The sequence below is a fragment of the Fundulus heteroclitus genome, unplaced genomic scaffold (assembly GCF_011125445.2).
Source record: "Fundulus heteroclitus isolate FHET01 unplaced genomic scaffold, MU-UCD_Fhet_4.1 scaffold_47, whole genome shotgun sequence".
Lineage (NCBI taxonomy): Eukaryota > Metazoa > Chordata > Actinopteri > Cyprinodontiformes > Fundulidae > Fundulus > Fundulus heteroclitus.
Window position 1 is genome coordinate 1,137,609 of NW_023396890.1, and position 27,307 is coordinate 1,164,915.

Here is a 27,307-nt window from a genome sequence, read left to right on the forward strand (position 1 = left end):
CTGCAGATTGGCATTCTCACTCGCTGTTACGCAGGAACAGCCTTTTCTAGTTCCCTTTAAAGTTTACACACTTATGCTTATTTTCTGTAAATGTGAGCTCCTGAAATCACAGGAAAATTTCTTGTTTGCGTGCACAAACTTGGACAATGAAGCTGTTTCTGATTAACTCAGGGGGTGTGAATACATATGCACACCACAGAAATCAGATTTGTTTTAAATCTTTGTGAGGAAAATGAATCGTATTAATCCCAATCCTAAACGCCGAAACAAGGGGACACGCCGCTCAAGATTTAATTATTTATTAATTATTTATTTAATTAATTATTTTATTTTATTTTATAGATGGTCTCTAAAAGGGACACAGACACGATGAGAGGCAAAACAATGGTCTTATTGTGTAATTGAACTTATTAAAGATCACATCATGTGTGTGCTGAGAAGTAAACATTCACACTGCATGCACAGAGCGCTGTAAACCTGCGTCTTAGTTCACATTGTCAGCTCTATCTTTATCACCCAGTGACTCATATATGGTGGCAGCAAATAAATATTTTCTCTGTTCAAGCACACCAACATGCAGATACAGACTCATACACGTACACATCCAGCTCAATTAGAACACTCTACATTTGGATAAGTGAAAAACTGCAAAAGTAAATATAGAAATATTAAGGCGTTGACGTTAAAATCAGCTGGTCGTGGATCCTCATGTGAACATCTTCCAACAGAAACATTAATAAATGTGTTGCTTTTAAAAGCATTAAAAAAAAGGTTTAGAAAGTAACCCCATCACTCAACAACTTCAACAAAATTTGCCGGGTAGAAGCCCTCCTTTCCCCCGCTCAGCACGCCTCGGCACCATCCTTGATCGTCTTCCTCCTCCACCTTCAGGAAGATCTCACCTGCAGGGGAAAAACACGCAGATCACAACCGGAAAACTCACCTGATAGGTCAGAAAGGCTCACAGCATTTTCTCAACACGCCCCGTCTTTAACGAGTTACATTCACTCCTAATCAGACGCCTCCAAAAAGGAAGTATCTCATAGAATAGAATAGAATAGAATACACTGCTAAAACGACACTGAAAATAAGTTAAATTTTCTTCAATTGAGAGTATTTGTCCTTGATTTGAGCAGGTAAATAAGATTATTTGCCAATGGAATTAGATTTTTGCACTTAAAATAGAAACAACTCATCACCATCATCTTATTTAAAGGGGCCGCATATCTAATTATCTTATTTTATCTCATTCCATTGGCAGATCATCTTATTCATGTGCTCAAATCAAGGCCAAATACACTCATTTCAAGAAAATGTGACTTATTTTTAGTTCTGTTTTTGCAGTGTAGAAATATTCTTCAATGTCCCTCAGTGGAGAACTTCTGGTCTAGCAGAATCACAGAAACGGTGAAATCATTAAAACTGTAAGAATAAGAGATGGTAGAGCAAGGGCAAATCTACAGCACAAGAAAATTAACTGTACCCTTATTAAAATTAGCATACTCAAATTCAAAGAAAGGTACGATGAAAAGGGAAAATGTAAAAAAAAAAAAAAAGTACAGCACATGCATGTAGAAAACACACTGCAAAAACAGAACTAAAAATAAGTAAAATACACTTGAAATTAGTGTATTTGTCCTTGATTTGAGCAGGCAAATAAGATTATCTGCCAATGGAAAGAGTAATTTTACCCCTAAAATAAGATAATTAGATATAATGCACTTGAAATAAGTTGATGGAGATGAATTCTTCCTATTTTAAGTGCAAAAATCTTATTCCATTGGCAGATGATCTTATTTACCTGCTCTAATCAAGGACAGATACACTAATTTCAAGAAGATTTTAACTTATTTTAGTTCTGTTTTTGCAGTGCAACAAGGTGCCAAGTTTCAGCTGTTCTGCTGCAACAATCTAACACTTTAATTTCTTTGTATGCAATACTGTGAATTGTACTGGTTGTAGATAAGGTGAACAGAGACACCTTTAATTCCTCTGGTCTGCATGCACCATGATGCAAAGTCCAGCCTGCAAATACTGTAAAATCCTATAGGCTACGTCTGACATTGGCCTGTCTTTACCGTTTCTGTCAGTTCTGCACCATGAGGTACAAACACAGCACTCAGCCTCGGCTGTTCTGCTGCTAATATTATTATGTTTAGAAAGTTTACTTTAACACAGGAGCGACATCACTGCTGTACTCGTGATCGTTCACCTGCTTTAAAGGACAGCTCATCACCCTCCTCTCCCACGTAGTCATACAGAGCTCTCACCTTCACACCGCCAATCATCACACTGCAGCCGGGAAATACATACAGAACACATCACCTCGGAGGTTTGATCACACGTAGAGTGAAAACCTTTGAAGGCCGATGAGTTTATAATGACTTACGGTCGACTTTCTTTTCCTTTCTGGTTTCTTTTTTTCCTCTTCAGCTTTTTCACTGGTGGGGCCCATTCCTGGATGAAGGGAAATAAGAAACTTTACGCCAATCCAGTCATAAATGTGAGAATTTGCTCTACTGGCGCAGGGTCCAATTATTTCCCCTCCTGGTGAGAACTTTCAATAAGGCCACATTATAAAATTGTATCTTGTTGCAGAAGCATGAAAAGATCATCTGATCTGCAGACAATTTATTGAAGGTCTCTGCTTTTAAAAGGACGCTCTAGATGTCGGATATCTAACAGCTGTTAATATCATATCGTCATCATATCGTTCACCCCTTCATCATATATCACACCATATCTTCATCATATAGCTCCATCATATATCAGAGCTCTGATTACCCCGTATGTTCCTAACAGAGCACGTCGCTCTCAGACTGCAGGTCTGCTGGTGGTTCCTAGAGTCTCTAAAAGTAGAATGGGAGGCAGATCCTTTAGCTATCAGGCTCCTCTCCTGTGGAACCAACTCCCAGTTTTGGTCCGTGAGGCAGACACCCCGTCTACTTTTAAGACTAATCTTAAAACTTTCCTTTTTGACAAAGCTTCTAGTCAGAGTGGCTCATGTTACCTTGAGCTACCTCTATAGTTATGCTGCTATAGGCTTAGGCTGCTGGAGGACATCAGGGTCTATTTCTCTCACTCTGCTGAGTTCTCCTACTGCTCTCCAATCTGCATTGTTTACTATTATTTCAACTTTTAGTTCTCTGTCATGTTTCTCTTCATAAAAGGTACACCTGGTCTGGTGTTCTGTTAACTGTGACATCATCAGGGGAGGCAGATCATCCTCTATTACCATCTACCATAGAAAGTACTCCTGGGTCAATGTGAGCTTCTGAGCTTTCTGTGTCTCTGCTCTGTCTTCTCTACCATAGAAAGTACTCCTGGTTCAATGTGAGCTTCTGTGCTTTCTGTGTCTCTGCTCTGTCTTCTCTAAGCCCCAGTGGGTCGAGGCAGATGAGCAGTTACACCAATTCACTTTCTATGTTAGAGAAGACAGAGCAGAGACACAGAAAGCACAGAAGCTCACATTGACCCAGGAGTACTTTCTATGTTAGATGGTAATAGAGGATGATCTGCCTCCCCTGATGATGTCACAGCTAACAGAACGCCAGACCAGGTGTACCTTCTATGAAGAGAAAAATGACAGAGAACAAAAAGTTAAAAGCTGAAATAACAACAAACAATGCAGATTGGAGAGCAGTAGGAGAACTCAGCAGAGAGAGAGAAATAGACCCTGATGTCCTCCAGTAGCCTAAGCATATAAAAACCCGACAATATAAATGTAATAAAATCAGTGAATAAAAGTGATTGTGTCTGTTGTTGGCTTCTCCTACCTGAATCTTTGGCCAGTCAGTCGGCATGGCCGGACCTTCGTTGTTCTTCCACCACTTCAGGTCGTCCTGCTCGTCGATGGACATCAACGTCTGGTGGAGCTCGCTGTAAACCGCCTTCACACTGACACAAAGAGGAGGAGGAGTTTCCACGGCAGACCGGCTCACATGAACCTGGAGACGCAGCAGAGCGCAGACTCACCTCTCGTTGTTGGTGATGTCCAGGTGTCTGTGGATGGAGAGGAACACTTGCTTCAGGAAGCTGATCCTCTTCCTCTCCTCCTCCTGCGACTGCTCAAAAATGGCCTCCATCTCCTCCATGTAGCGCGGCGTGTAGGACGTCAGATCCTCCAGGACCTTCTCATACCGCTCTCTAGCCTGCAGCCGGTCCAGGAACAAAAGAATAAATCTCTTTATGAGGAACAGCAGAGCATTCTGGATTTGTTTGGATCGTCTAACGTTCCTACGCTGGTCTCCATAAACTCTGCACACAGAAACAATAACAGCTCTTCAGAGGAAGGGAAATGCTCGGGGCAGAAACTCCCGGCTGGGCCTCACGCTCAGACTTTCTCAGGAGGCTGGATCTGACCGCATGCAGCTGTGATTCGCTCACATCTATGTTTTCAATCAGGCACAATAAAAATAAACTCCTTTTTCTTCCACCCAGGCAGGAGCGCTGCTGATGTCTGTGCTCACTTTTTCTTTTTCCTCCGCAGCTTTCTCCTTGGCCTCGGCCAGCTTCAGCTTCTTCTCCTCGCTCAGCTCAGGGTTCTCGTTTGCTTGCTTCTCCTTATCCAGAGCCGCCAGCTCCCTCTGGCAGGACTTGTGGTACGCGACACGGACCTTCTCCAGCTGTCCAACGCAAACAAAGACAGATGCAACAAGGTTGTTTTCCAGTATTATACACACTCTACATGCAAGCCTCTCATAGCAAAGACTAAATATCATTTCTATATGATAGTTAGAGCTGGTCTGGGGCAGAAGACTTTACTGTGACTGCAGGAGCAGGAGTAGGCTGAGCCTCCTTATCATGTAAGGAAAGAGTTTAAAGGCATACTATGCAACATTTTTCAGTTAATTAATGTGTTCCATACCGTTTTGGATGATTAAATGAGTCATTTCAGGTCGAACAAAGGTTTTCTCGGCCGCCCTGGTGGTCTGTGGGGGAAATACCGCACTTGCAATTGCTAAGAGCCTCCGGCCCGCATCCCACAGAAGTCTCGCTTTACAGCGAGAACTCCATGTGTTTTTGCCATGCTATTCACTATATGCACGCGCGAAAGCAACAAAGAACCGCGTGTTAACGTCGAATAAACATGCAAGCATATTGAGTTTTTATTATTATTATTATTATTATTATTATTATTATTTATTTAGTTATTTATTTTTTTTGAATGTTGGCGAGGCGGTAGCGTGAGTTTGGTTTAGCGTGAGTTTACACCTTTAATACATAGCACAAGATAGCGCTGCGGGAAACCCTGATGTTCATACCTTCACTGTGTTAGTCATTGTTTGTACTGCCGTTTTTTCCACTTTTCGTTGCGTTCTCCTGTCTGCTAAGCTCAAAACAACCGCGCCTGGCTTGACGGAGAAACCAGAACAGCTGAGCATCTTTATGACAGTGCACTTTTACTTTCACCCTCTGGGGGGAGCCTCGCTGGAAAATCAACCCCGGTTGCATAGTATACCTTTAAGTATCTTGTTCATTGGTGTCAAGTACCTAAGTACAGATACTTTGTTACCTTAAGTAGAAATTTTAGCTATTTCTAAGTAATTATTTTTTAGCCTACTTTTTACTTCTAGTCCTCACATTTTCAAAATAGTCTCATTGCTTCTATTTTATTTCAGCTTGTTTTATACATATTTTTAGGCCCACATGAAAAAAAGTTTGGACGCCACTTCTAGATTATGGTTTTGTTGACATCAATAATATAAAATCAGGGATATTCTGCATATAATCTTCAGCAGGTATCAGCCGCATATCCAGAAAAGACTCAAGGAGCACGAAAAAGAGGCGAAGCCGCCTGGTGTCTTTGGGCTCGAGCCCAAATGAAGCATCAGTGGCCGCATTTTACAGGAACTCCCCCAGGATGGGAATCACTGGCCTAGAAGATGTTATTTTATTTCCCATTTGTTTTTAAATCTAAATCTTGATTTGGATTTCATGCTTATAGTATTTGCTGCAACATTCAGTGCACTTTTTATGACCACAGCATGAAGTCTTATATCAACTTTAGTGTTAAACATGAGCTGTAAGTAAGATAGTTTTTGCTAATTTTTTTGCAGCAACTTTCTTGTTTTTATCAGAGTTTGCGATAAATAATACTAACTGTGCTTGGGAACCTTTGCCATCCAGCGTTTGACTGTAAAAAAGTAATAAATTTAGTCAAATGACACAAACGAGCAAAGACAGACGACCTTCTTCAGCTTTTTGGACCAGGGCTTCTGTGCGCGTGAGAAACTGGTTCTGTTGTCGTAGCTCTCCTTGAACCCACAGAAGAGTTTCTTGGGGAAGGTCTCCTTCTGCCACGTCTTCACCCGCTCTCCTTCCTCCGCGGCGAGCGACTGCGAGATGGAGGAGTGGAGGGCTGAGAGACGCTCGGTGGAGGTGAAGAAACACTGCCACGCCCTCATGAGGGAGCCATAAAGAGGCCCTGGGGGAGCAGAAAATAGCAAAGAATGAGGAGCATCTGGTGGAGGTGAGGAGTGGCAGGAGCGTTTCTGACGGGGGGAAATGTTCGTTCTGCAGACCTCCAGACAAAATCTCACATACAGGTTTTAAAGAAGGTTGGTGGTGTTTAGAAAACTAGAGTCAGCAGGAAGAGTTTATCTCACTGATTCACAACTTTATCCGGTTAGAGAGCAGAAAAAATGCCGGTGGGTCTTTAAAAGCAGATAAACCAGAAGTGATGGCTGAGCCTGCAGCTGAGATTAAAGCATAATTAGTACAGAAAACACATAATTTCCTTTACTGTCTGCTCTACTCCGCCTCTGCCTGCACGTGTGTCGGATAAACCAACCGATGCGCCTTCGTATTTGATCAAATATCTTCATTTTATCTCGGTTTCTGAGTTGAGCCTTGTTGCAGGAGTACAGCAGCCTCCGCGGTGCCTTGGGAAAGTATTCACACCTCAGGAGCAAACTTCAGCTTAAGTTGTTGGGCTTTTAAGAGACAAACATGATTTAATGCACACACCTACAGAAACTTTTTTTTAATGTGTGTGTTTTTCATAATCAGTCCCTCGTTGAAGAACCTTAAGCAGCAACTGCAGCTGCGACTCTTCACGCCTCCATTAGCTTTATAAAACTACACACAAATATGAACAACTGGCAGCAAACAGCTACAATTTCCACAGATTCTCAGCTTGAATTAGGCCTGGACTTTGACTAGGCCATTCTAACATCTCAGGCTGCAGGTTCAGGCTGGTTCTCCTGCAGGAAGGAGAACCTCCACCTCAGTCTCAGGTTCTCCTCCTGGATGATCCTGGTTTAAATCCATCAGCTCTGACCTGCTTCCCACAGCATGATGCTGCCTCCACCGTGCTTCACTGTGGAGCAGTGGTGCTCGGGGTAAAGTTTGGATTAGGCTCCATCTGATCAGAACACCTTCTTCCACATGTTTGCTGTTTGTTCTCTGATGTTCTCCAACAAGCTTCTGAGGTCTTCGCAGAACAGCAACATATATACCGAGATCAAATCAAGCAAAGACTCTATTTAGTGGTTTGGGGATTTCTGAAGGCGAGTTCTTGCACTGGGTTTTATTTGGGGAGGTCAGAATGAAGGAGGCTAAAGATGAGCCACAGTTTTAAGACATTTTTCTGTAAGAAATACTTGAAAAATCAGATTTCATTTTTTCTTAACAATGCAAAATTTTAGTCACACGTGGCAAACTCCAAACATTTAATGCTTATTTGATCTGTTTGAATCCCTGATATAATTCAACGTGTTTTAACTCAACATTACATCTGAAATATCCAGTAGCAAAGTTCTTATTTAATATATTTATTTTTTACAAGTCCTGCAGCCCTGATGGATTTTGAATGTTTGATAATTTTCGTTTTGGAAATTAAGGTAAATGCTTGTTTTCACATTTTACCGAAGAACGTAAGGAGGACATTTCTTATTCAGAAGGTTTTGTTTTTGAAACTTTGAATATATCGACTGTAAATTGCCAGATCTGACTAACTACTTTTCACCCAGGTTTAAAAACCTTAATTCCTGTTGGATTAAATAATTCTCTCAAAAACGAAGTTAAATTTGAGTCATAGGTTATGATTAAAACTAACTGAAAACGTGTTTAATTGAACTCTGCTTCAGACGTTGATGAAAATCGTAAAAAGTGATGGACGCCACGCTTTGCCCGATCCTGTTTGTCTTAGACAAAAAAAAAGAGGCAGAAAATGGATTTAGATGAACTTTCAGAATAAACAGAGAAGGTGAAGCGGATTAAAGAGGCGTTATATTGGTTTGATCAGGTGTAGGTGTTTTTTTTAGGGCAGTTTTCACCCCAAACTCACGGGAATCCATGATGGACTTCCACTTGCTGCTCCACTGGCTGAGCTGCTGGGCGTACTGTTTCTCCACCTTCGCTCTCTCCATGAAGCAGGCCATGATGTCATTGCAGGCCTGGAAGGACTGGTCCGTTCTGCGTACGGTGCGCACATAATTCCCCGGCTGCGTGGAAAACAAGGAACCCAGTGATTTTACGGATTTCAGTCCCCGCTGAGAAACACTCAGAAATAAATGTGTTAGATCAAGAAAGCTGAATACTCTTCACCATCCAGAAGCTCTGCTTCTTTGGATCCTCGAGGGGTTCTTTCGGTAAACTCGCCATCTCTAGGAATGCCTCTGTTGGAGAGAGTTTTGTTATTTTGTTATTTCCCTTGTTAATTCATGGCCTGCCTCACTTGTCCTGTGATGGACTGGCGACCTGTCCAGGTGAACCCCGCCTCTATCCTGATGACCTGCTGGAGAGGATGAGCCGGTACAGAGGATGAATGGATGGATAATAATTCTGTCCCACATTGATTCCTCTTCCTACACGCAGTGTTGTGTCTGAACTTGTTTATGAGCGGCTGTTATTGGATCTGTCTGTCTGTCTGTCTGTCTGTCTGTCTGTCTGTCTATCTATCTATCTCAATTTATAACTGATAAATGCATGACAGCTGGTTAGTATTGAGGCAATAGACTTAGTCCAGGATACTGAAAAAACTAAACAACAACAAGACTTAACTCAGTTAAAGGCAGAGTTTGTTCTTGTAATACTTTGTTTTGCCACTAGAGGCGCTGCAGTAAAACCACAGACCTTCACTGACAGCTGAATTCTTCAAATGAAGAATTGGAAAATTAGCCTTTCATAAAAAAAATCACTTGCCTTTCAGGGCAGTACAAAAATAAAGAAAACTTATAATATTATTTTAATCTAGATTTTTTTCCCTCACTTGCCTTTCAGGCCATACTTTTGCCTCTGTGAACTGAAAAAGGGAAAAACCATAGAAGAAGGAGAGCAGATTATGTGAACTGGACTTAGAGCTACACATTGCATAAAAAGTGAGCACAATTTCTCATAGGTGCAACCCACAAATGCATTTTCCTTTAATAAAGAGATAAACAGGCCTTTAAATGGAATAAGAAGCGTTGTTCCAACAACAAAGAAAAACTGACCAAATCTCTGAACTCATCACACTGTAGACACGCATGTTTATATGTGTATGTGCACCTATACATCGCTTTCACATGAACACAGTAATAATTACAACGGAAATAATATTTCCTTCTGCATCCTTTGCACACTTGTTCATATGTGTTCTCCATACTGCAGATTGAGTTTTATTACCTCATTACTGATATTGCATTGACGTATAAGTGAGCACATCGTAAGCATTGTATGATCCTCAGTCAAATTCCTCGTATGTGACACATAACGGGTAAATAACATTACATTTTATAATTAATTACTCATTTTATGCCTAGATGAGGATGAACAACACTGCTAACCCAGAAACAACCCACGTGTCTCCCATGTACTGGATGTGTTGGTGGGGGGCAAGTGTTAAAAATGCCGACGGGGCAATTTGAAAAAAGTACCCGTAAGACAGTTTAGGAGAAAAAACAAGCAAAGAAATATATATATATATATATATATATATATATATATATATATATATATATATATATATATATATATATATATATATATTTTTTACTGGCAGGCAGATGGAGCCTAATGTTGTAAAACAGGTTGAAACAACCGGCCAGTTGCTCCTCCAGTGAGCCCGTCTAAACCTCTTTTTCCATTACTGCTCTGGTCCAACAGTCTTATTTACACTGTACCAGCCCCCCCCCCCTCCAGGCTTGCTCAGACTGAGCCACGGGGAAGCGTCGTTTCAGGGGACGGCAGGAATTCACAGGGGTGGGATCAGCCTGCAGGAACAGAACAGCTGCTCCAGCATGTCTTCCCTGAGCCTTCCCAAAATAAACGGCAGGGAAAGGTCATCTTTCCCATCGCTCTGACTCACACTAGCTCCCCCCCCCCCCCCCCACCCCCCCCCCCCCCACCCCCACGGCTCCAGCTGAGACCCATCCCTGCCATTCAAGACGCGGGCCGCCACCACAACAACGCCGCACCTTCAGCCGGATCGAAGCAGCACGGAAAAACCTTTTATGCTTTTTTCCCCCCCCCCACAGCTGAAGAGAAACTGAAAACATGAGGAACGGGGAGGGAGATGCACGCACAAACATGCAAAGGCCTATTTCTGTCTGCGTTGACACATGGCTGGCTCACTAACAGGAAAGTGACTAACAGCACCAGAACACTCAGCAAGCTTGACTGTAAGTCTGCCTCATCTACATTAAGCAATCTCTCATCGGTTTTTTCCTGCACCGCCTCAATCTACAGTCTGGTTTCGGTATTATCCTGATTCAGCCGTCCATGCAGATGCAAGGGAGCGTAAAAAAAAAAAAAAGAAGGAGCCTAAAAACAGAACTTTTGCCGTTTGCACTCAGATTCCTCATCGTCTAAGATTTCATTTCTAGAAAAATCCCTCACAAGCCGAGTAAGAGAGAAAAAGCTCAAAGTGACAGCTGAGCGCTCATGCCTGGAAGCAACCATCACTTACATGTCTCCCTGAATCACCAGTGATTACTCAAGTGACCACTTGTTGCTGTAGTTCAGTGGCTGCTCCATGTCCCCCCCCCCCCCCCCTCTCCCTGGCCCACTTTTCCCTCCGCGCTTAAAGTCGCACACATGCACGGCTCCATGGAAGAAACTAAAGCGTCTTAATTGTTTAATGAAGAAACTCACCTCGCCTGCTCTCCTCCTCCTCCGTCAGCTTCGTTTTTTCCGGCTCAGACTCACACAAACATCGACCTGTCGACCGTTTTCATCTTTGTTTGGTCATAATTTAACTGACTGCAGGTTCTGGAGACCCTCTGGCTCTCACTCCACGCTTTCATCAGAAACAACAGCTGGAAAAATGCCCCCTCCTTCCCCATCACCGGCCGTCCCTCCCTCTGTCCCTCTCAATATGGTGCTAATGAGATGCCAGGCTTTTATTTTGACCGTCCGCCGCTCACATGGTGGTGTCAGCGAGGCCCACGGTCACAGCGCTCCCTGGTAGGAGTGTGTGTGAGCCGAGGCCCGGGGTTCCCCTGCAGGGCCACGCTGTGACCTGCAGAGTACAGTGCTGTCATCCAGAGTCACGGTCTATTAAACGCTGCCCCCCCCCCCTCCTCCGTCGCTGCCACCATGTCATTTTTCATGCATGTGGCAAATTGTTTCAGATAGTCTGGTTTTGCTGTATTTGTGACACAAACTTTCACGTGATTATTTGGACAAAAGTTGAGCAGAAAAGAAAAATAAAGATTTCAGCATTAAATACCTGAAAAGTGCGGCTTGTATTTGTGTCACGGTTCTGAATACATAGACCTAATGGTCCTAAGATGACACGACTGGTGGGTGAAGTTTTAGGAATGACGCCTTCAGCTGATGTTTCCTGCTCTGGGAGGGAGATGATTGGACCCAAACCGGGTCAAAATGTCTCCAGATATAAAAATTGAATTAAAGTTTTACTCCTCCAGATGATCAGAAGACGGCCTGAGGGTCAAACATCAGGGGAAAGGAGAACAGACGAGTGGGTGAGGCAGCTTGGAGAATATCCAGGATGGCGAGACGTGCAGATGGCTCCAAAAATCTAATTCCTCTCCTTTTCCAAAAATAAAGTCCAGAGGTCCCTGATCCAAAAGACTAAAGTCTAGGTAAGAGCGAGGATGAAACATCTAAAGAAGGTCAGATCCCAGTGAAGAGAGAATACTGGGGCAGAAGGACAAGAACCCCCTGGGTCTGATCCAGAGGAATCACAGAACTGCAGCGCAGGGAATCAACCTGGCAAAGAGTTTTGAAAGGCAGCAGAACAGCCGTGGCTAATCAGGAGGTGAGAGATGCTTACAGGCTGCTTCACATTTCTGGTCGGCCCACCTGAGTCAGAACTTTGCAGAACCGTGTTTTCCTGCTGCTGCAGCTGCAGGTCTTTGGGGGTTCATGTCTACCGGACATCTGCAGACTGAGCTCAAATTCACCCAGACTGGATCCAGCTATAGATTCTCCACTAGATTCAGGTCTGGACTTTGACTAGGCCATTTTAATCCCTGAATCTGATCTAATCCATCCCATAGTATCTCAGGCTGCAGGTTCAGGCTGGTTTTCCTCCAGGATGCTCCTGATTTATCTCCATCAGCTCTGACCTGCTTCCCACAGCATGATGCTGCCTCCACCGTGCTTCACCTTGATGATGCTGCGCTCACTTTGATGTGCACAGTTTGTTTTCTGCCACCCAGGGTTTTTGCATATAGGCCAAAGGTTTTAACTTTAACTCCCTTCACCATCACCGGTCAACGCTGCAGGAAACATTCACATGGATCCCTTCATTTCTACAACAGATTTTATATAAGAAGTATTTGTAAGATATGTTTATCTCTGCATTCTTTGGTTGCTAAAAAGAAAGTCGAACCCAGTACAGATGAGCGCAACCAGACTAGGATTAAAGGCAATTAGATAAAGTAAAATTCTATTAAATCAGAAGCATGAAGAGAACACTTCAGCTTTGATGCAGGATGCAATGCTTTGGAAAGTCTTCATAACATGAGATTTAATTATGCATAGCTAGACTCTATCTACCAACTAACTGATTTCTGAAGGTAATTGGTTGCGCTGGGTTTTATTTAGGTGTAGCTGGGTGATTTGCAGTTTTCCTGCTGCGCTCAGCCCTTTGTGTTGGTCTGCTGCACACAGTCCTGATAAGACGCTCCAAAGTCTTTAGTTGTGGTAAAATGTGTTAAATTGTGAATATTTTTATAAGGTAGAGCTGCACGCTGATCCCTTTACTGATGAAACGTGGGATTTTTCTGTTAAAGAAAACAAAAATGACCTCAAAGATGAGTCAGGTCACATGACGTGAGCCAAACAGGGTAATTTTAACAAAGCCACTGTGTCGGTTTGTTGTTTCCTGGAAGGGCTTCTTCACTTTTGACAAGAAAGGAAACTAATTAAAAAAAACATGTTGCAGCAAAATGAAACTGTTCTTCATGGTTGCAGACAGTCATTCACCTACTTAATGCCTCACAGGCAAGTTTCAGCCGGCTCCATGCACGCTCTCAAACAAGCCGTCTCCTCGTCTCTCTGCCCACCAGCTCTAAACATTTACACAATAAAACTCTTCAAAAGTGGAAGGAAAACAACCTTGGAGCTGAAAAAAAAAAAAACGGCTTCATTATGTGAACGTGTCGGAGATAAACTGATAAAATGACGACAGAGCAAGGCTTTATTTCAGTATTTATTTCAACATCTTAGTTGTATCTCTATCATATGATATACTGTATTTTATTCCAAACAAAATTTATAAATATTCATATACCTTTTTATCTCTGCATACTTATGCTCGTACTGTACGTAGTCATGATGCATTTCACTAGGCCTAAAAATACTCTGTTATTCATAACGTGTGATGCTTTCTACTCTACTGCTCAGTCCCGCGTTGGCCTCTGCGAATTGCAGTAAATAGGCCTTAAAATGAGCTTCACTGGGTTCACCGCAGGATAGAAAGCATTTACAGAAAAAAACGTCAAAGAATTTGTCCACACCATCTGGAAGACAGAGGTTCTTAAAAATGTTTACATACCTAATATTATAATCTTCATACTATATTTTTATTCTCTTTGCTGCCATTATTGTCATTACATACAGAGATATAAGTGATGTTTGTTTTTTGTTTTTTGCCCCACAGTTAACTGGCCGTCCTGGATTGGGATGCTCAACGCGTAACACATCCTGTGATTTTAAGTTTATTACAGCGAAAAACCCGTGAGAAGATGGTCTGAGCCTTTGTTCTAGCTGCACTGTGGAACAGTGAAACCACGGGATTGTCCGTTCAGAAGGAAAAACAAAGAGTTGAGGAGCGGTACGAGCGTTCGTTTTTATGGAGAAGGCATCAGGAAGAGAAGGTGAAAGTCGGGGGGAAGCATTTGAGGAGCGACGCAGAGCGACAAACACGCCCACATAATCAGACACGCTGACTCACAGAGGCATAAGGTCGAGAAATTCAGGCAAACAGAGAAGCAGAAAAAAAGCCCTTTTTGGTCGACCTCATGGCGTCAAAGAGGAAACGAAGCAACTTTTAACTTTACTTTCACCCCAAACCAGAGAAAAAAACTCGATATTCTGGCTGGATCTGGGAGAATTATGGATGAAGATCTCTTCCTTGTATTTTTTTTTTTACAGTGTAATTTGAACATTTAAAAACACCCTGACCAGTTTTATATGAACGATTGCTATCAGCACTGAGTACAAAACAAATGTTTTTTTTTTGTTTTTTACTAATAGTGAATCCTGTTAAACATGTAATATATAATTAGCGCTCTCAAAGTACAAACAAACAAAGCTTATTGGGGCATCCTTTCAGGGAGATCTGCAAATATATGTGTGTTTATATATATATATCTATATATATATATATATTCATTTATTCATATAAAATCCTATGTTTGTCTATTTTTTTCCTACCATTTACAAACAAACAAAAAATAACTTTCTCCTGTAATGTCGTCACTGGATCTGCTGAAAAGCACAAAGCAGACGTCAGAACGTCTCTGCTTTTAATAGAGCCTCCGGTTCAGTCACAGTAAATAACATTTTCTCGGGCGACTTGTCTGCTTGTCTTTAAACTCCAACTTAAGTTTTCTCAGCAGCAGCTCTGAGCAGCAGATGGTGCGAGAATCCATCTGTCACTGTGCCTGGGAAAAAAAACCGTGTGAGTGTGTTTTTTTTAATTCTTTTACACCACAAAATAGTGCGTTAATTAAAAGCCTGTCCATCAAAAGTTTAGAAACATATTTCCACTTAAAAACCACCAACTTAGGACATTCTGACTTTTTATACTCGTTCCACAAATGTATGAGGAGCAAAGCAAACACCTTGGCGCAGACATCCACCCCTTTAGGCTTTGCTAAACCGCAGCCTGTTGATGTCCACTGTTCTTCTCTTGCACATCTTCTGATATTCATCATCTTTGTCAATTAGTTTCTCTCCCTTTTCTTTCACCTCTGAATCATCCCTTCACTTTCTCAGTCTGTGTCTCGAGGAGATGTGGGGACATGCAAAGGAGAGGAGAGACGCCTGGGGAGAAAAGGAGGCCAAATCAAAGAACAAGAATGGGTGGAGTTTTAACCAAACAAACTAAATAGGGTTGATAAAATGCAACTTTAAGGAGAAATAGATGGAGAAATGATTGGAGGACTAATCAGACTGTAAGGATAAAGAAGGTTGAAAGGTAAGGTATGGTTAAAATAACTTAAATGAAGCTAGCGAGACACTTTGGCTTTCCTTCGCCTTCCAGTACTTCTTTTCGGACCGTTTGAGTCGTCTCTACATCTCCCTGAGCTTGTTTTGGTCCTCCCTCACCTGTCAGTGAGTTTCTTCAGGGCCCTCTCGATGTTCATTCGATGCCCCACACGTGTCACTCCCAGGTCCAAGAAGTCGTCCTTAGTAAGCGAGGGGAGATGAGATCCGTCTATCTCGTTGTCTATAAAACGCTCCCTGTGTTCACCCAAATTTAAGTAAGTCAACCAGTCGGCAACGTCGTACTTGGTCCAGTAGGGCAGAGGTTTGATGGCGAAGGGTTTGGCCGGGGGGAGGGGACTGAGGTGGGGATAGTTGAGGCATGAAGGGCTGGGTGGTAGGTGCATAGGGGAGGAGGCTCCGGAGAAGAAATGAGTCGGGGAGAGAGAGCGTGAGACAAGAAGAGGGTTTGGACTCGGCACGCCAGATGGAGAGAACAGCGGGGGAGTCGAAGCATGGTAGGGATCTCCAAGAGAGTGTCCAGGAGACGGAGGAGTGAGGGGGCCAGGAAAGTCAAAGGGGTTACTGTAGATAGGTGTGGAGGGGAGGATGGGGAGGGAGGACGGTCTGGGTGGGGCGGGGTTCGGCTGTTCGGTGCTGTAGATGAGCGGGCTGGGAGCCCGGCGCCTGGAGACCGAGGACCGCATCTCTTTAGAGGGACTACACTGAAAATCAAACGTCTGCCTGCGCAACTTAGATCTGTGCTTAGGTGATGTTGGGTATGGGCAGTAGGTTGGAGAATGGGGAGGATGGGAATGTACCGGGGAAGTCGGCATCTGAGGAGAAGGGGATCGGGTCCAGTTGCGCTGAACTGGGACTTGAGGAGACGGAGAGACAGAAGGGGAGGCCGAGAGGTTGGGAGTCAGGATCTGTCGATGCTGCGGGGAGGAGGTCGGTAGCGGCGAGGTGGAGCGACCAGTCGGTGGGCTGTGGAAGGCATCCGTAAAATCTGCTGAATACCTGAAAGACACAGCGTAAAACTTTAATATTGGTAAAATAATTAAGATTAACATAGAATACGATGTCATTACATCTGGTGACAAGAAGCTAGGTTCCATCTACCTGTCCTCAAATGATCCCGGCTATTTAATAAAAGTAGGCTACCGTGTAGGGTCAGAGTGCTGTTTACCCGACACAACCTGCATTGATCTGTTTTAAAACTTAAGCAGTGTAGAAATCAAAAATATTCTGGTGGGTTTACAGAAAAATATAATTTCTTTTACCTTCTTACTTTCCCATCTGATAGTTATTCTGGATTGAACAGCTTCCTTTTTGCTGAAGACCTGTTAGCGTCTTCATTCTAAAAAAGTTTAATGGTTTATGGAAATATTGAGAGATGCAAAGAGAAAACTAAGGTTGACTGGAATTGGCCAGTCGGCTGGATGAAAACTGTAAAATGTGATATTCCTCAGTGTGGGCGCCAATACAGAGCCATGCAGTGCTACATGCTAAGCTAGGGCTAGCATGTAGCGCAGTGCTGCAAAGCTTCGCTCTGACACATAACCCCCTCATTAACAGAAACTACTGCCACGCTTTGTCAGATAAAAAAAATATAATTTCTTTTACCTCCTTACTTTCCCATCTGATAGTTATTCTTGATTGAACAGCTTCCTTTTTGCTCAAGACCTTTGCAATGCAAAGACTACTTTACAAACCCCGACCTGTCAGCGTCTTCATTCTAAAAAACTTTAATGGTTTATGGAAATATTGAGAGATGCAAAGAGAAAACTGCGGTTAACTGGAATTGGCCAGTCGGCTGGATGAAAACTGAAAAATGTGATATTCCTCAGAGTGGGTGCCAATGCAGAGCCAGGCAGCGCTACATGCTAGTGCTGGCTTAGCATGTAGCTAGCTTAGCTACATGCTAAGCTTGCACTAGCATGTAGCGCAGTGCTGCAAAGCTCCGTTCTGACACATTAACAGAAACTACCACCACGCTTTGTCAGTTTTCTGGGGGAAACCTGCAAAGTAATAAGGACTTAACTCTTGTTGTTGTGTTTACATAAACATTTTTTGGAGAAAGAACTAAAGTTTGTCAAAGGTTTCACAAACAGAAACGCTGTTTTGAAGATCATTTCAGAACCACTTAGTCCAGATTATAAATATTATTACTTTCTTAATTGTCTCAATCTGAGGTTGTCTTGGTAACGGAAAGATCAGGAATATTTTTTGTTTTACATTTATGATCCTCATTTCAGTAACATAGTTAGAACTGCTGGTGATCAGTGGAGCCTCATCCTGATTTAGTGCTTTATATGCAAACTTGCTACTCTCCCCATTACCTGACTGGACATGCTAGCAAACAATAGAAAACCTGTTTGAAATGGGACTCAGTGATTTATTTAGTGTTAAAGCTCTTGTTCGGTCCTCTGACACAGCGTCGCCCTGAATGAACGTGTCGTCTTGATTACATCAGAATTTGTCACTGTCTTCAGTGTTTTAAAGTTCAGTTATTCATATTGAAAACTGTAAGAAGTGATGACCTAAAATAGAAAAAATGGTGAGTTTCTATCAGCAAACCTTTAGTATACAATGTTTGCTGATTGTTCTGCATTTTCATACAAAAGTCCTCTTTCTCACTGTTAATTATACCGTTGAGCCTAAAAACAGACACTGACATTCTGCCTTGATTCAAAAAAGACATTTAGTTAAACATTATTTTTAAAATTAATATTTATCATTAAATAAAAAAAAATCTCATATAAGTTATCTTTTTAAATTTTTAATAGAATATTGACCTTACAGGGACAAATTTAACACTAATTCACAGATTGGTTAATCAGAAAAACTTAACTAGTTTTCAAGTGAAGGTGGGTGATGCTGAGTTTGCTCACCGTATGTAAAGTGTTGAAACGGTAACCCACAATATCAAACAAGAAGCAGTTGTTGAGGAAACACACCTAGTTTTGAACTGTTATTTAAAAAGAAAGTGAATTGTCTACATGTTGAGATATATCTGTGGTGCATTCAGGCCGTGAGAGACAACAGTCAGGCTGAACAAAATAAATCAAATTTGCTGTTTTTTCCTTCAGAAAATTAAATATGCTGGATTAGAAAATGTTGGCACCTTTCTGAAAGCCTCAGAGTCAAAATAAGGAGCTGCCTTTTCGAGGAATAAAAGCAGACTGCTGCTTCAGTTATGCTAATCATGCTAATCATGCTAATTGCTAACATATGATGCTAACGTCGTTGTGAGCAAACTAATTTGGACCTTGTTTTGAGAGATTAGTAAAACAATGTTTTACAGAAACGCTCTCACACAAACAGTATGACTTCACATCTGCGTCTAATATGAATACAGGGAAGAAAAGTGAGAAGAAAATGTATTGAATATATTCTTCTATTTCTTTATACTTTAGTACCTAATCAGAAATTAGGATTGACTAAATAATCATTAGGTCAAAACTGTAAAAAAAAACCTTGTGTTGCAGTCAGAAATCTGCAACACAATTTCTATAAATATCCTTCTAAAAGTGATTTATTTGGCTTACAATATAGTGTTAGCATGACTTTTGATCTAAGAGTGAGATTAGCATTGCAGAATTGTCGTGTTACCCCAGCTGGACAAATAATCTGTTCCATCAAGAGTAAGACACTTTTTCTACAGCTTATGAGACGGTGGATGTTTATAACATCGCAACAGAACGTTTTGAACCATCCCTAATAAAATGCTAGCAGAGAGTCACCAGGAGAGGTTGATCAAAACCAACTAACCTATGCACGTTGGGGGACTTTGGAGCGTGGCTCCAGTCATCCATGCTCTTCATGCTACTCATCTGTTGCAGCTTGGAGCTCAGCTCATTGATGATGCTGGCTTTCACACCAGAGAAAGGCGAGTGAAGTCTGCGACCCTCCAAAACCACACCCCCATGCTGGAGAGCTGCTTGCTCATTTTCAGCAATATCCCCCCAGAGCACCGACCGAGGCTCCACGGGCCTCTCTAAACAGGCCGTCAGGGCGGAGCCGAAGCCATCTTCCATTCTGGACCGACTCTGCTTGTGCTTTCTGTCATCGACGAGACTTCTGTCTAGACCGGCGTCTTCGGGGTGGCTTTGCCTCTGCAGCTGCAAGGGAGCCGGGTTGGTGCTGTTCTGCCTGCGTAAAGCTATCGGCGGACCCCGCCCTTCCACTTCTTTGTAATGAGTCATTTTTGGAAAGACGGGGTTTGCCATTTTGGAGGCGTGCAACTCGAATGTTTGCCCTCCCCTGTAGGTTGTGCATTGATCCTGATGGTCACTGACTTTTTCCGCCTCTCCTCCTCGCCCGTCGCCTCCAAGTCCCATTTTTTCTCCTCTCAGGCCGCTCAGTCCCAGCATTTCCAGATGATGGTCACTACTGCTGTGGCTGTCCAGCTCCTCGATTCCAGAATCAACCACTGCGTCTTGCCAGTCTCCGCTCTTCGAGATGACTGTGCTGGAATGGGAGGGATCGGTTCCTTTACCTCCCGTGCTAAGGCCCACTTTGACCCCGGCCATGCTGTAGTCAGAGGACGCTGGAGAGGTTGTGGTAGTTGTGGCGGCAGCGGTTGCTGTCGTGGTAGTAGTAGCATAGGTCATGGTGGTGGTCAGGGCAGCTGTGCCTCTGTCCTGGGCTGGGGTCTGAACACCAGTCGATGGGTCGTTAGTGCCGCCGTAGTAAGAGTACGAATGGGACATGGGTTGGGGTCTGTGTAGCGATGTGGCAGGCGCCGCGGCTGCTGAGGTGTTAGTGCTGGACGACGGTGCGAATATTTGCGGGGACGGATACGACGGGGAGAGTGCAGACTGCGTGAGATTGGCCACTTCGCTGTCATAGGAAGTGAGGCTAGAGGTGGCGGAGTCGCCCCCTTGTGACGAGGGTTGGGGAGCATTTGAGGGCTTCGGCGATGGAGGAGGGGGCGGCGGAGGTGGGGCAACAGAAGCAGCGTGTTGACTCTGGTGCTGATGATGCTGGGAGAACTCCAGCGCTCTCTCATTCTTCCCATTAGCAAACTGTAGAGGAGGGGGCAACGGGTCTGCAAAAACAAACTCTTCGTCTACATCTATCGAGGGAGTTGGAGGAGGTAGGACCATCAGTCCCAGGCCACCCGCCCCACCTCTCGCTTCTCCCATTGCGTCGTTAGTCTGTGACGGAGCTGTGGGGACAGTGTACTGTGGAATATAGCTCGTGTTGGGAACGTTTTCCATCTGCAGATAGGAAGGTCTACGGGGGGCAGGTTGAGCTGGCGGGGGAGGAGGCTGAACAGGCTGAGCATGTTTGCTTTCGTACAGCTCCTTTTCTCTCTCTCTGCTGCTCTGTGGGTAGTACTGGGTTGGAAACTGGCTGTTTCTGTCCTCAGAGAAACGAACCCTAAGACCCTCCTTAGGTCCGCCCTCTTTCTCTCTCTCCATCCTTTCCCCGCCGCCTCCTCCTCCTCCTCCTCCTAAACGTAAAATCCTCGGTGACTGTGGCCGGCTTAAAGAGGCAGGTGAGGTGGTGACCGAGGGGGATCCGAGGTGGAGGGACACCGGAGAGGTGTACGCAGACTGTGTTGGGGTTGTAAATAGTGAAGGTGTTGGGGTCTGAACGGGCGTCGGGTACGATCCGACCGTGGACAGCTGCCGGCCAAAGTGCCTGTCGTCTCGGCGTGTCCTCCGGTCGTCTTTCAAAGCGCGTTCTCTTGCAGCCAGCGCCAGACCAAGTGGGGACGAGGGATCAAGCACTTTCCCCGTTAGTGGGTGGATGAAGGTCGTAGCAGGCTGGGTGCCATACACCGAGGGAGCTGACTTGGGCTGACCATCCTGGCCAAGGATCGGTGAAGAGTACTCTGGAAGGCCAAAAGCTGGGGGCATGCTACTGGAATAGTTTATGTAGTTTTCCCCAGAAAACATGCCCTCATCTATAGACTTGGAAGGCCGAAGTCGAGGAGTTGGCACCTCCATTTTTGAGCTTTGCAAAGGCTGAACTTGTGCCTCATGTCCTCCTCCTCCTCCTCCTTCTCCTCCTGCTCCGCCACCCGCCTCTCCTTGGATGTCTTCCTCTGATGACTGAAAGAACGAAGCGCTCTTTCTCCTCATGTCTCTTAAGCGTTCTCTGTCCCTCCGCGTTCCTCCTCCACTAAACGCCGTGCCAAATGTTGACGTATAGTCCACCTTCTCCAGGTTTTGCTGCGAAGATGCAGCAGGCGCCACGGTTGATGAAGGCAAGGAGTTGGGCGTAGTCTGCTGCGGCGGTGTGGGGGTCAGCGGCGAGGGTAGGCTTGTGCTGGCGCTGTCTGGGGCTGCGTTTCCAGAGGTTTGGTCCTCCGCTTCCTGGGTGGGCTCCGCTTCCATGCTGCTGCCCTGGCTGCTTCGTCCACTACTACTGGTGGAGGGCGCTTTGACAATGATTGTGGGGATGGGGATGGAGCTCTTCTCCTTGGTTGCACCTCCTTTACCCCGATGCTGTCTCAGCCCATCTTCCACCTTGGACTGCTTGATCAAAGCTCCCCGACCGCCGCGCTTCGCCGCTCCCCTTCCGTCCCGTCCACCTTGCTCTCTGTTGGGGGGTTGTGCAGGATGTTGGACCTGTTGGACCTTTGGCTTTGCACTTGTTGGTGGTGTGGCACTGCTGTATCCTCTCCTCAGCCCTCCCATTTTGCCACCTCCTCTCCGAGGCGCCTCTGGCTCTCGTATGCACAGTCCATCTGACTGCCGGCGGAGGGTGGGAACCATGACCTGCTGGTTCATTGCTCCGGGTCCTCCCATCTCCCAGGCAGCTTGCTGAGGATACGCTGGCTGTGAGTGGAGCTGGTAGTGGGCTTGAGATACTGGGGGTATGGGCATAGCAGGGCCTCTGCCAGGATAAGGGCCTGCAGATAAAGGCGGCTCTGGGGCAGACGTGTTGGGGGGTGGTGGGATTTCTTCAGGTCCTGGGACTGAAAGGCTGCGAGCCAGTTTCATAGCGGGCGGGTGGAGGTACTGCCTTTCTTCTTCTGTTACACCTAAAGTCCAAGACACAAAGTTACCCCCAGAAGAAGAAACTCAGTGGCACAGAAATCTGTTAATGACAGGTCTAGTTACCAATAGATTTTTGACGCATCATGACTGCATGCTGTTGTCCGTGGCCTGGTTGAAAATGGGCCTGGTTGAAGCCAAATCCTTGCCCGGTCTGCATCATGCTCACGGACGACTGCTGCTCATATGGTTGCTTCAGTGGGTTTGAGCACATTTCACAAAGAAAAGCAAACAAAAAAACAGCATAAAAATGTGTTTGGATGTAATGAAATATAAAAGCCTGATCCTGAACACATGTCCTGCAGGATTTTACCACAACAACCAGTAATTGTCATTTCTAGAGAAACAGATGTGGACACATTAGCTGGCAGCCCCGATAAACGCGTAAATCCCTTCACATAAATGAATCCTTTAGTGCAGTAGCTCAATCTACCCTTCATAAATTTAGAAAAAGCCAGCCTTAAACCTCAGTACATTTATCTAGAGTAGTCTAAAAAACAGTTTTTTATACAATTGTTGGTGGTAGACTTACTGGGACCCCTGTTGTCAATTCTTTTTGTGCAGCCATCTTCAGCAAATAAGCGAGCATTTTTAGTCCAATCGTTTTATTTATTTACATGAATGTCCTGGTATTTCCAGGAGTTCATTATGCCATGCAATCTTGTGGCGTTTTTGTCATGATGCAAAGCTTTTATTGCATGTTTTTGTTCTGTATGTTCGCATTGGGTTTTTATTGTTTTTAGCACAGTTTCTGTTGCATGTTTCTACTATTTGTTTCCTCACGGCAGCTGGGAAAATTAGCTGTTTAGAGGCTCTATGTTTTAAAATACAACGATGCACAGCTTATACATACATAGATACATATCTATCTATCTATCTATCTATCTATCTATCTATCTATCTATCTATCTATCTATCTATCTATCTATCTATCTATCTATCTATCTATCTATCTATCTATCTATCTATCTATCTATCTATCTATCTATCTATCTATCTATTTGTATTTTTATTTCTATCTATCTATCTATCTATCTATCTATCTATCTATCTATCTATCTATCTATCTATCTATCTATCTATCTATCTATCTATCTATCTATCTATCTATCTATCTATCTATCTATCTATCTATCTATCTTTCTATTTCTATCTATCTCTATTTCTATCTATCTATCTATCTATCTATCTATCTATCTCTATCTATCTCTATATCTATCTATCTATCTATCTATCTATCTATCTATCTATCTATCTATCTATCTATCTATCTATCTATCTATCTATCTATCTATCTATCTATCTATCTATCTATCTATCTATCTATGTACTATAAAAGTGTTAGGTACATTTGTATTAAGAGGATTGAACAATTGGTGTGTTTTGTGGTGGGGGGTTATTTCACCAAACAGATGTACTCAATTTAAAGGTTAGCTCTTTTGTACATTTTTCACAGTAAAATAGTTTTTATTCAATAAAAAATGAATTTGTTTTAAGGCTTATTTTTGCATCTTTAAGTGGATGCCCATCAATTTGTCCTTGCCTGTAAATGAACAGACACCTCCTGACTCAAACGCTGTATTTTTATGTGGGTGGCCTGTTGTCAGTCATCCCTCTAATGTAGAGCAAGGGCAGCTAGAGCGGCGTTCCAGTCCAGAAAGACGTCCTTCTCCCCAGCATTACTCATTCCATGTGAATGAGCTTCACCCTGAACTAGCTGATACAGAAGAGGGTGTGGGGGCTGTTTATGTTAACCTGTTTCGCAACGTGTTTAAAATCATTCAGAAAGTGGACTTTTTTTGTAGCGGTGGCTGCAGACGGGGCCTTTTTTCCCTGACGGTACCTCATTGGGAACAATACTCTTGCTTCGGTCCCTCTTGCCTCCGTGACCCCTCTGGCCCTGGTTGTCTGATGTAATGGTGTGTTGGGCTGCAGCCAATATTTCATCCAGTTTATCTGGAGCAGAAGCAGAGCGAGCACAGACGAATCAGAGAGAGAGAGAGAGCGGAAAGGGGCACAGCGAAGGAAGACGAGGGAAAGGGAGGACCCTCTTGACCCTTTCCAGTTTAAAAAACACCCTCTTATGGAAAGACAAGAGCGGTGGGAGAGGATTCTTACTTAACGCCATCTGATAAACTGTTCTCTTCTTATCAGGACCCTGGGAAGGCTCATATTCTGTAACATATGGAGGAAAAATGAGAGGATCAAGCAGATCAACTTTTAATTAAAGCTCAGGGGCTGATCTGGTTAACGATAAAATCTGATATTCACCTGCTTTCTTCTTCCACGGAGAGGCAGCTGCTGCAGGCGTGATTTGGGAAACAGAGATTAGGTACGACCAGAACCGCCATACGATCACATCAAATAAGCAGGTGAAATACATACTTAGACATGTGTGATGGTGTGAATGCTGATGTTATGACAGGGATGGTGATGGGCACAGATAATGATCATGAGAGTACACAGATCCATTCTCCCACCTTTCTCCACTGTGTGCAGCACGTTGTGGTGAAGAGGGAACAGAAAAAAACAAGGTATCATTGTGACAAATGGGATCAGAGAAGCATCATCACACAGCATCCAACTGCTTTTATATCTTTTAACCTCACTGTTTAATTATCACCTTTCTTCTTCACGGGTTGCATCAAAAATGCAAATGACTCTAAAGACTCGTGCTCTTTCTAGCTGCTGTGATAAAAAAAAAAAAAAGATCAGACGCACTTTACTAAATAATTGTCCTGTCCGTCTGCATCAGCTCGTTTACAGCGACTCACCAAAGGATTTCTACCTCAGGAACCTTTTCACGTTTTTCTTTCCTGTTACAACCTTAAACTTTAAGGTAATTGGTTTGGATTTAATGAGACAGTAAGGGCGCAAATGTGAAATGGGAGAGAAAAGGTACACGGCCTTCATCCTTTTAAAAAAAAAAAAAAAAAAATCTGAAAAGTGCGGTGTGTAGTTGGATTCTGCTATCCTGAGTCAATACTTTGTAAAAACTAGTGCTGTCAAACGATTAAAAGATTTTGATCGCGATTAATCGCATAATTTCAATAGTTAACTCGAGATTAATCGCAAATTAATCGCATATTTTATCTTTTTATTTCTGAAAGTGTAAAAGCCTATTTGGGCATTTTAATATGCAACTTTGCAATAAATGACACTAGTAAAAATATGCTTGTACAAAAAATATTTTAATTTTTTATTTTCAAGCACGTTTCAGAATTGGAATAAAAACATCTTGGTGCCATAAAATGTTAAACTCTGGCCAATAATGGCTAAATTGTTAATTATTACGCCCTGATGTTTACACAATGTGTAAACAAATGTGTAAATAAATAAACATTTCATGCCGAAATATTTTTTTGCCTCTTAAGCATTTACATATAAAGTAATACTAATTTTACATTTTAGAGACAAAAAAGACAACAAAGTAATAAACATTAAAGTACGGTTTGTGGGTTGGGATTCTGCAATGTTACCAGGGTGTAAAAACTCTTTTTCAACCAATCTCTGCTCAAAATGGTGATCTGCACCGAGTGATCTACATTAAGCAGTTATCATCAGTTATTGCAACCGTAAACAGCAGAAAATATTGGCAGAATCCAGTGTTGTATAGTAACGAAGTAAAAATACTTCACTACTGTACTTAAGTATATTTTGGAGTACTTTATACTTTTCTCGAGTATAATTTTTTTTGATAACTTTTACTTTTACTTCACTATATTTCTGAACTTAATTGCATACTTTTACTCCAATACATTTGTAATGTTTGGTTTAGTTACTCGTTACAAAAAGAGTCACGCACACAAGTGTTTTGACCCCACCTACTGATTTACTGTGACAAAGTCGGGACTTGCCTGGGCTTGTTCACCACCAACAGGATAAGAAGCTGGTTCAGTGGTAAAGCAGGTTAAGTTAAACTTGTGGTATAGGTAAAGCATCTAATAGCAGAGAGTCCTAATTTTCTTAACTAAATGATAACCTGCAGGTGTATCTATTAGCAGGTTTACCACTTCCTGTAGGTTAACTAGACCTGGTTTATCACTTAACCATGTTCTTAGTATACACCCCCTTTGCCTACACTTGGTTGTGTATAATTTTAAAGTGCATAGCACTGACCTTATTTGAAGAAGGAAAACTGAAAGCTTACAAAAAGGTTGTATTTTCTGTCTAAACTTGGTCTAAATTTCTCCTGCACTTGGTTGTTTATAGTATTTCAAGTGAATTTTACTTTCAAAGTTTACCAAAATCTAAAAAATGTCATTCAAACTGCATTTGCTTTGTTTTACTTTTTACTTATACTTTTTATTACATTACCTGAGTACATCTATTTTTACAATAATTTTCATACTTAAGTACAAGACATTTCAGATACTTTAAGACTTTTACTCAAGTAACATTTCAGTCAGTGACTTGGACTTTTACCAAAGTCATATTTAGGAGAGGTAACTATACTTTTACTTGACTCCGAGATTTCAGTACTTTATACAACACTGGCAGAATCAGTCTAGAGGAGGATGCGCTGCAGCGCATAATGAGGCGGAGGAATATTTACTCACTGTGTCTGTAGTGCGGCAGCGTTACTTATTTTAGAGCCCAAATAAGCTCAAAAAACTGCAACCCACAACTTATGACATTTACAAGCAACTTTAGAAAAAAGAAGCCCAAAGTCGCATTAAATAAGCGGAATT

At 43.0% G+C, this 27,307-nt stretch overlaps 2 protein-coding genes and 1 long non-coding RNA gene across 11 annotated transcripts in view; 1 reads left to right on the plus strand and 2 right to left on the minus strand.

Moving 5' to 3' along the window:
• Nucleotides 1-317: 317 nt before the first annotated feature.
• On the minus strand, nucleotides 318-11,214 carry LOC105926653 (protein kinase C and casein kinase substrate in neurons protein 2). Of its 3 annotated transcripts, none has more exons than XM_012863047.3 (10): nucleotides 11,077-11,214; nucleotides 8,551-8,621; nucleotides 8,291-8,447; nucleotides 6,192-6,427; nucleotides 4,470-4,625; nucleotides 3,976-4,151; nucleotides 3,777-3,897; nucleotides 2,390-2,457; nucleotides 2,213-2,292; nucleotides 318-902 (listed from the first exon to the last, which is right to left on the minus strand). In XM_012863047.3, the coding sequence occupies exons 2-10, from the start codon at nucleotides 8,605-8,607 to the stop codon at nucleotides 790-792; spliced, it is 1,164 nt and encodes a 387-aa protein (XP_012718501.1). In that variant the 5' UTR covers nucleotides 8,608-8,621; nucleotides 11,077-11,214; the 3' UTR covers nucleotides 318-789. The 3 variants fall into 3 exon arrangements, with proteins under 3 accessions (XP_012718501.1, XP_021172419.1, XP_035987924.1); XM_021316744.2 differs by lacking the exon at nucleotides 11,077-11,214 and adding an exon at nucleotides 10,892-10,920; XM_036132031.1 differs by lacking the exon at nucleotides 2,213-2,292 and having other exon boundaries at nucleotides 876-902.
• LOC118560718 lies at nucleotides 10,341-14,121 on the plus strand. Its single transcript, XR_004929548.1, has 2 exons — nucleotides 10,341-10,604; nucleotides 14,054-14,121. It is a non-coding gene; the product is annotated as an uncharacterized LOC118560718 (long non-coding RNA).
• Nucleotides 14,122-14,970: 849 nt separating this feature from the next.
• The window catches only part of LOC105926725 (SH3 and multiple ankyrin repeat domains protein 1), a 64,223-nt gene continuing 51,886 nt past the window's right edge, over nucleotides 14,971-27,307 (minus strand). For 3 of the 7 annotated variants that reach the window (XM_036132013.1, XM_021316740.2, XM_012863152.3), the window contains exons 21-28: nucleotides 25,097-25,105; nucleotides 24,888-24,917; nucleotides 24,735-24,791; nucleotides 24,460-24,572; nucleotides 22,683-22,809; nucleotides 19,378-22,603; nucleotides 15,727-16,623; nucleotides 14,971-15,441 (exon numbers count right to left, since the gene is read on the minus strand). In XM_036132013.1, the coding sequence (XP_035987906.1) occupies nucleotides 15,390-15,441; nucleotides 15,727-16,623; nucleotides 19,378-22,603; nucleotides 22,683-22,809; nucleotides 24,460-24,572; nucleotides 24,735-24,791; nucleotides 24,888-24,917; nucleotides 25,097-25,105 (4,511 nt within the window). In that variant the 3' untranslated portion in view covers nucleotides 14,971-15,389. Of the gene's footprint in view, nucleotides 15,442-15,616; nucleotides 16,624-19,377; nucleotides 22,604-22,682; nucleotides 22,810-24,459; nucleotides 24,573-24,734; nucleotides 24,792-24,887; nucleotides 24,918-25,096; nucleotides 25,106-27,307 lie in introns of all 7 variants that reach the window. The other 4 variants (XM_036132012.1, XM_036132011.1, XR_004929546.1 and 1 more) reach the window with 3 other exon arrangements.

What these genes read in the sequence shown, in the direction of transcription:
- LOC105926653 (XM_012863047.3), bottom strand. Translation starts at nt 8,607, where the DNA reads ATGGCGAGTTTACCGAAAGAACCCCTCGAGGATCCAAAGAAGCAGAGC. An exon ending in AGAAGCAGAGCTTCTGGATG is followed by an intron (nt 8,448 to 8,550) that starts GTGAAGAGTATT and finishes TTTTCCACGCAG; the next exon opens with CCGGGGAATTATGTGCGCAC. An exon ending in AAAGGAAAAGAAAGTCGACC is followed by an intron (nt 2,293 to 2,389) that starts GTAAGTCATTAT and finishes TCCCGGCTGCAG; the next exon opens with TGTGATGATTGGCGGTGTGA.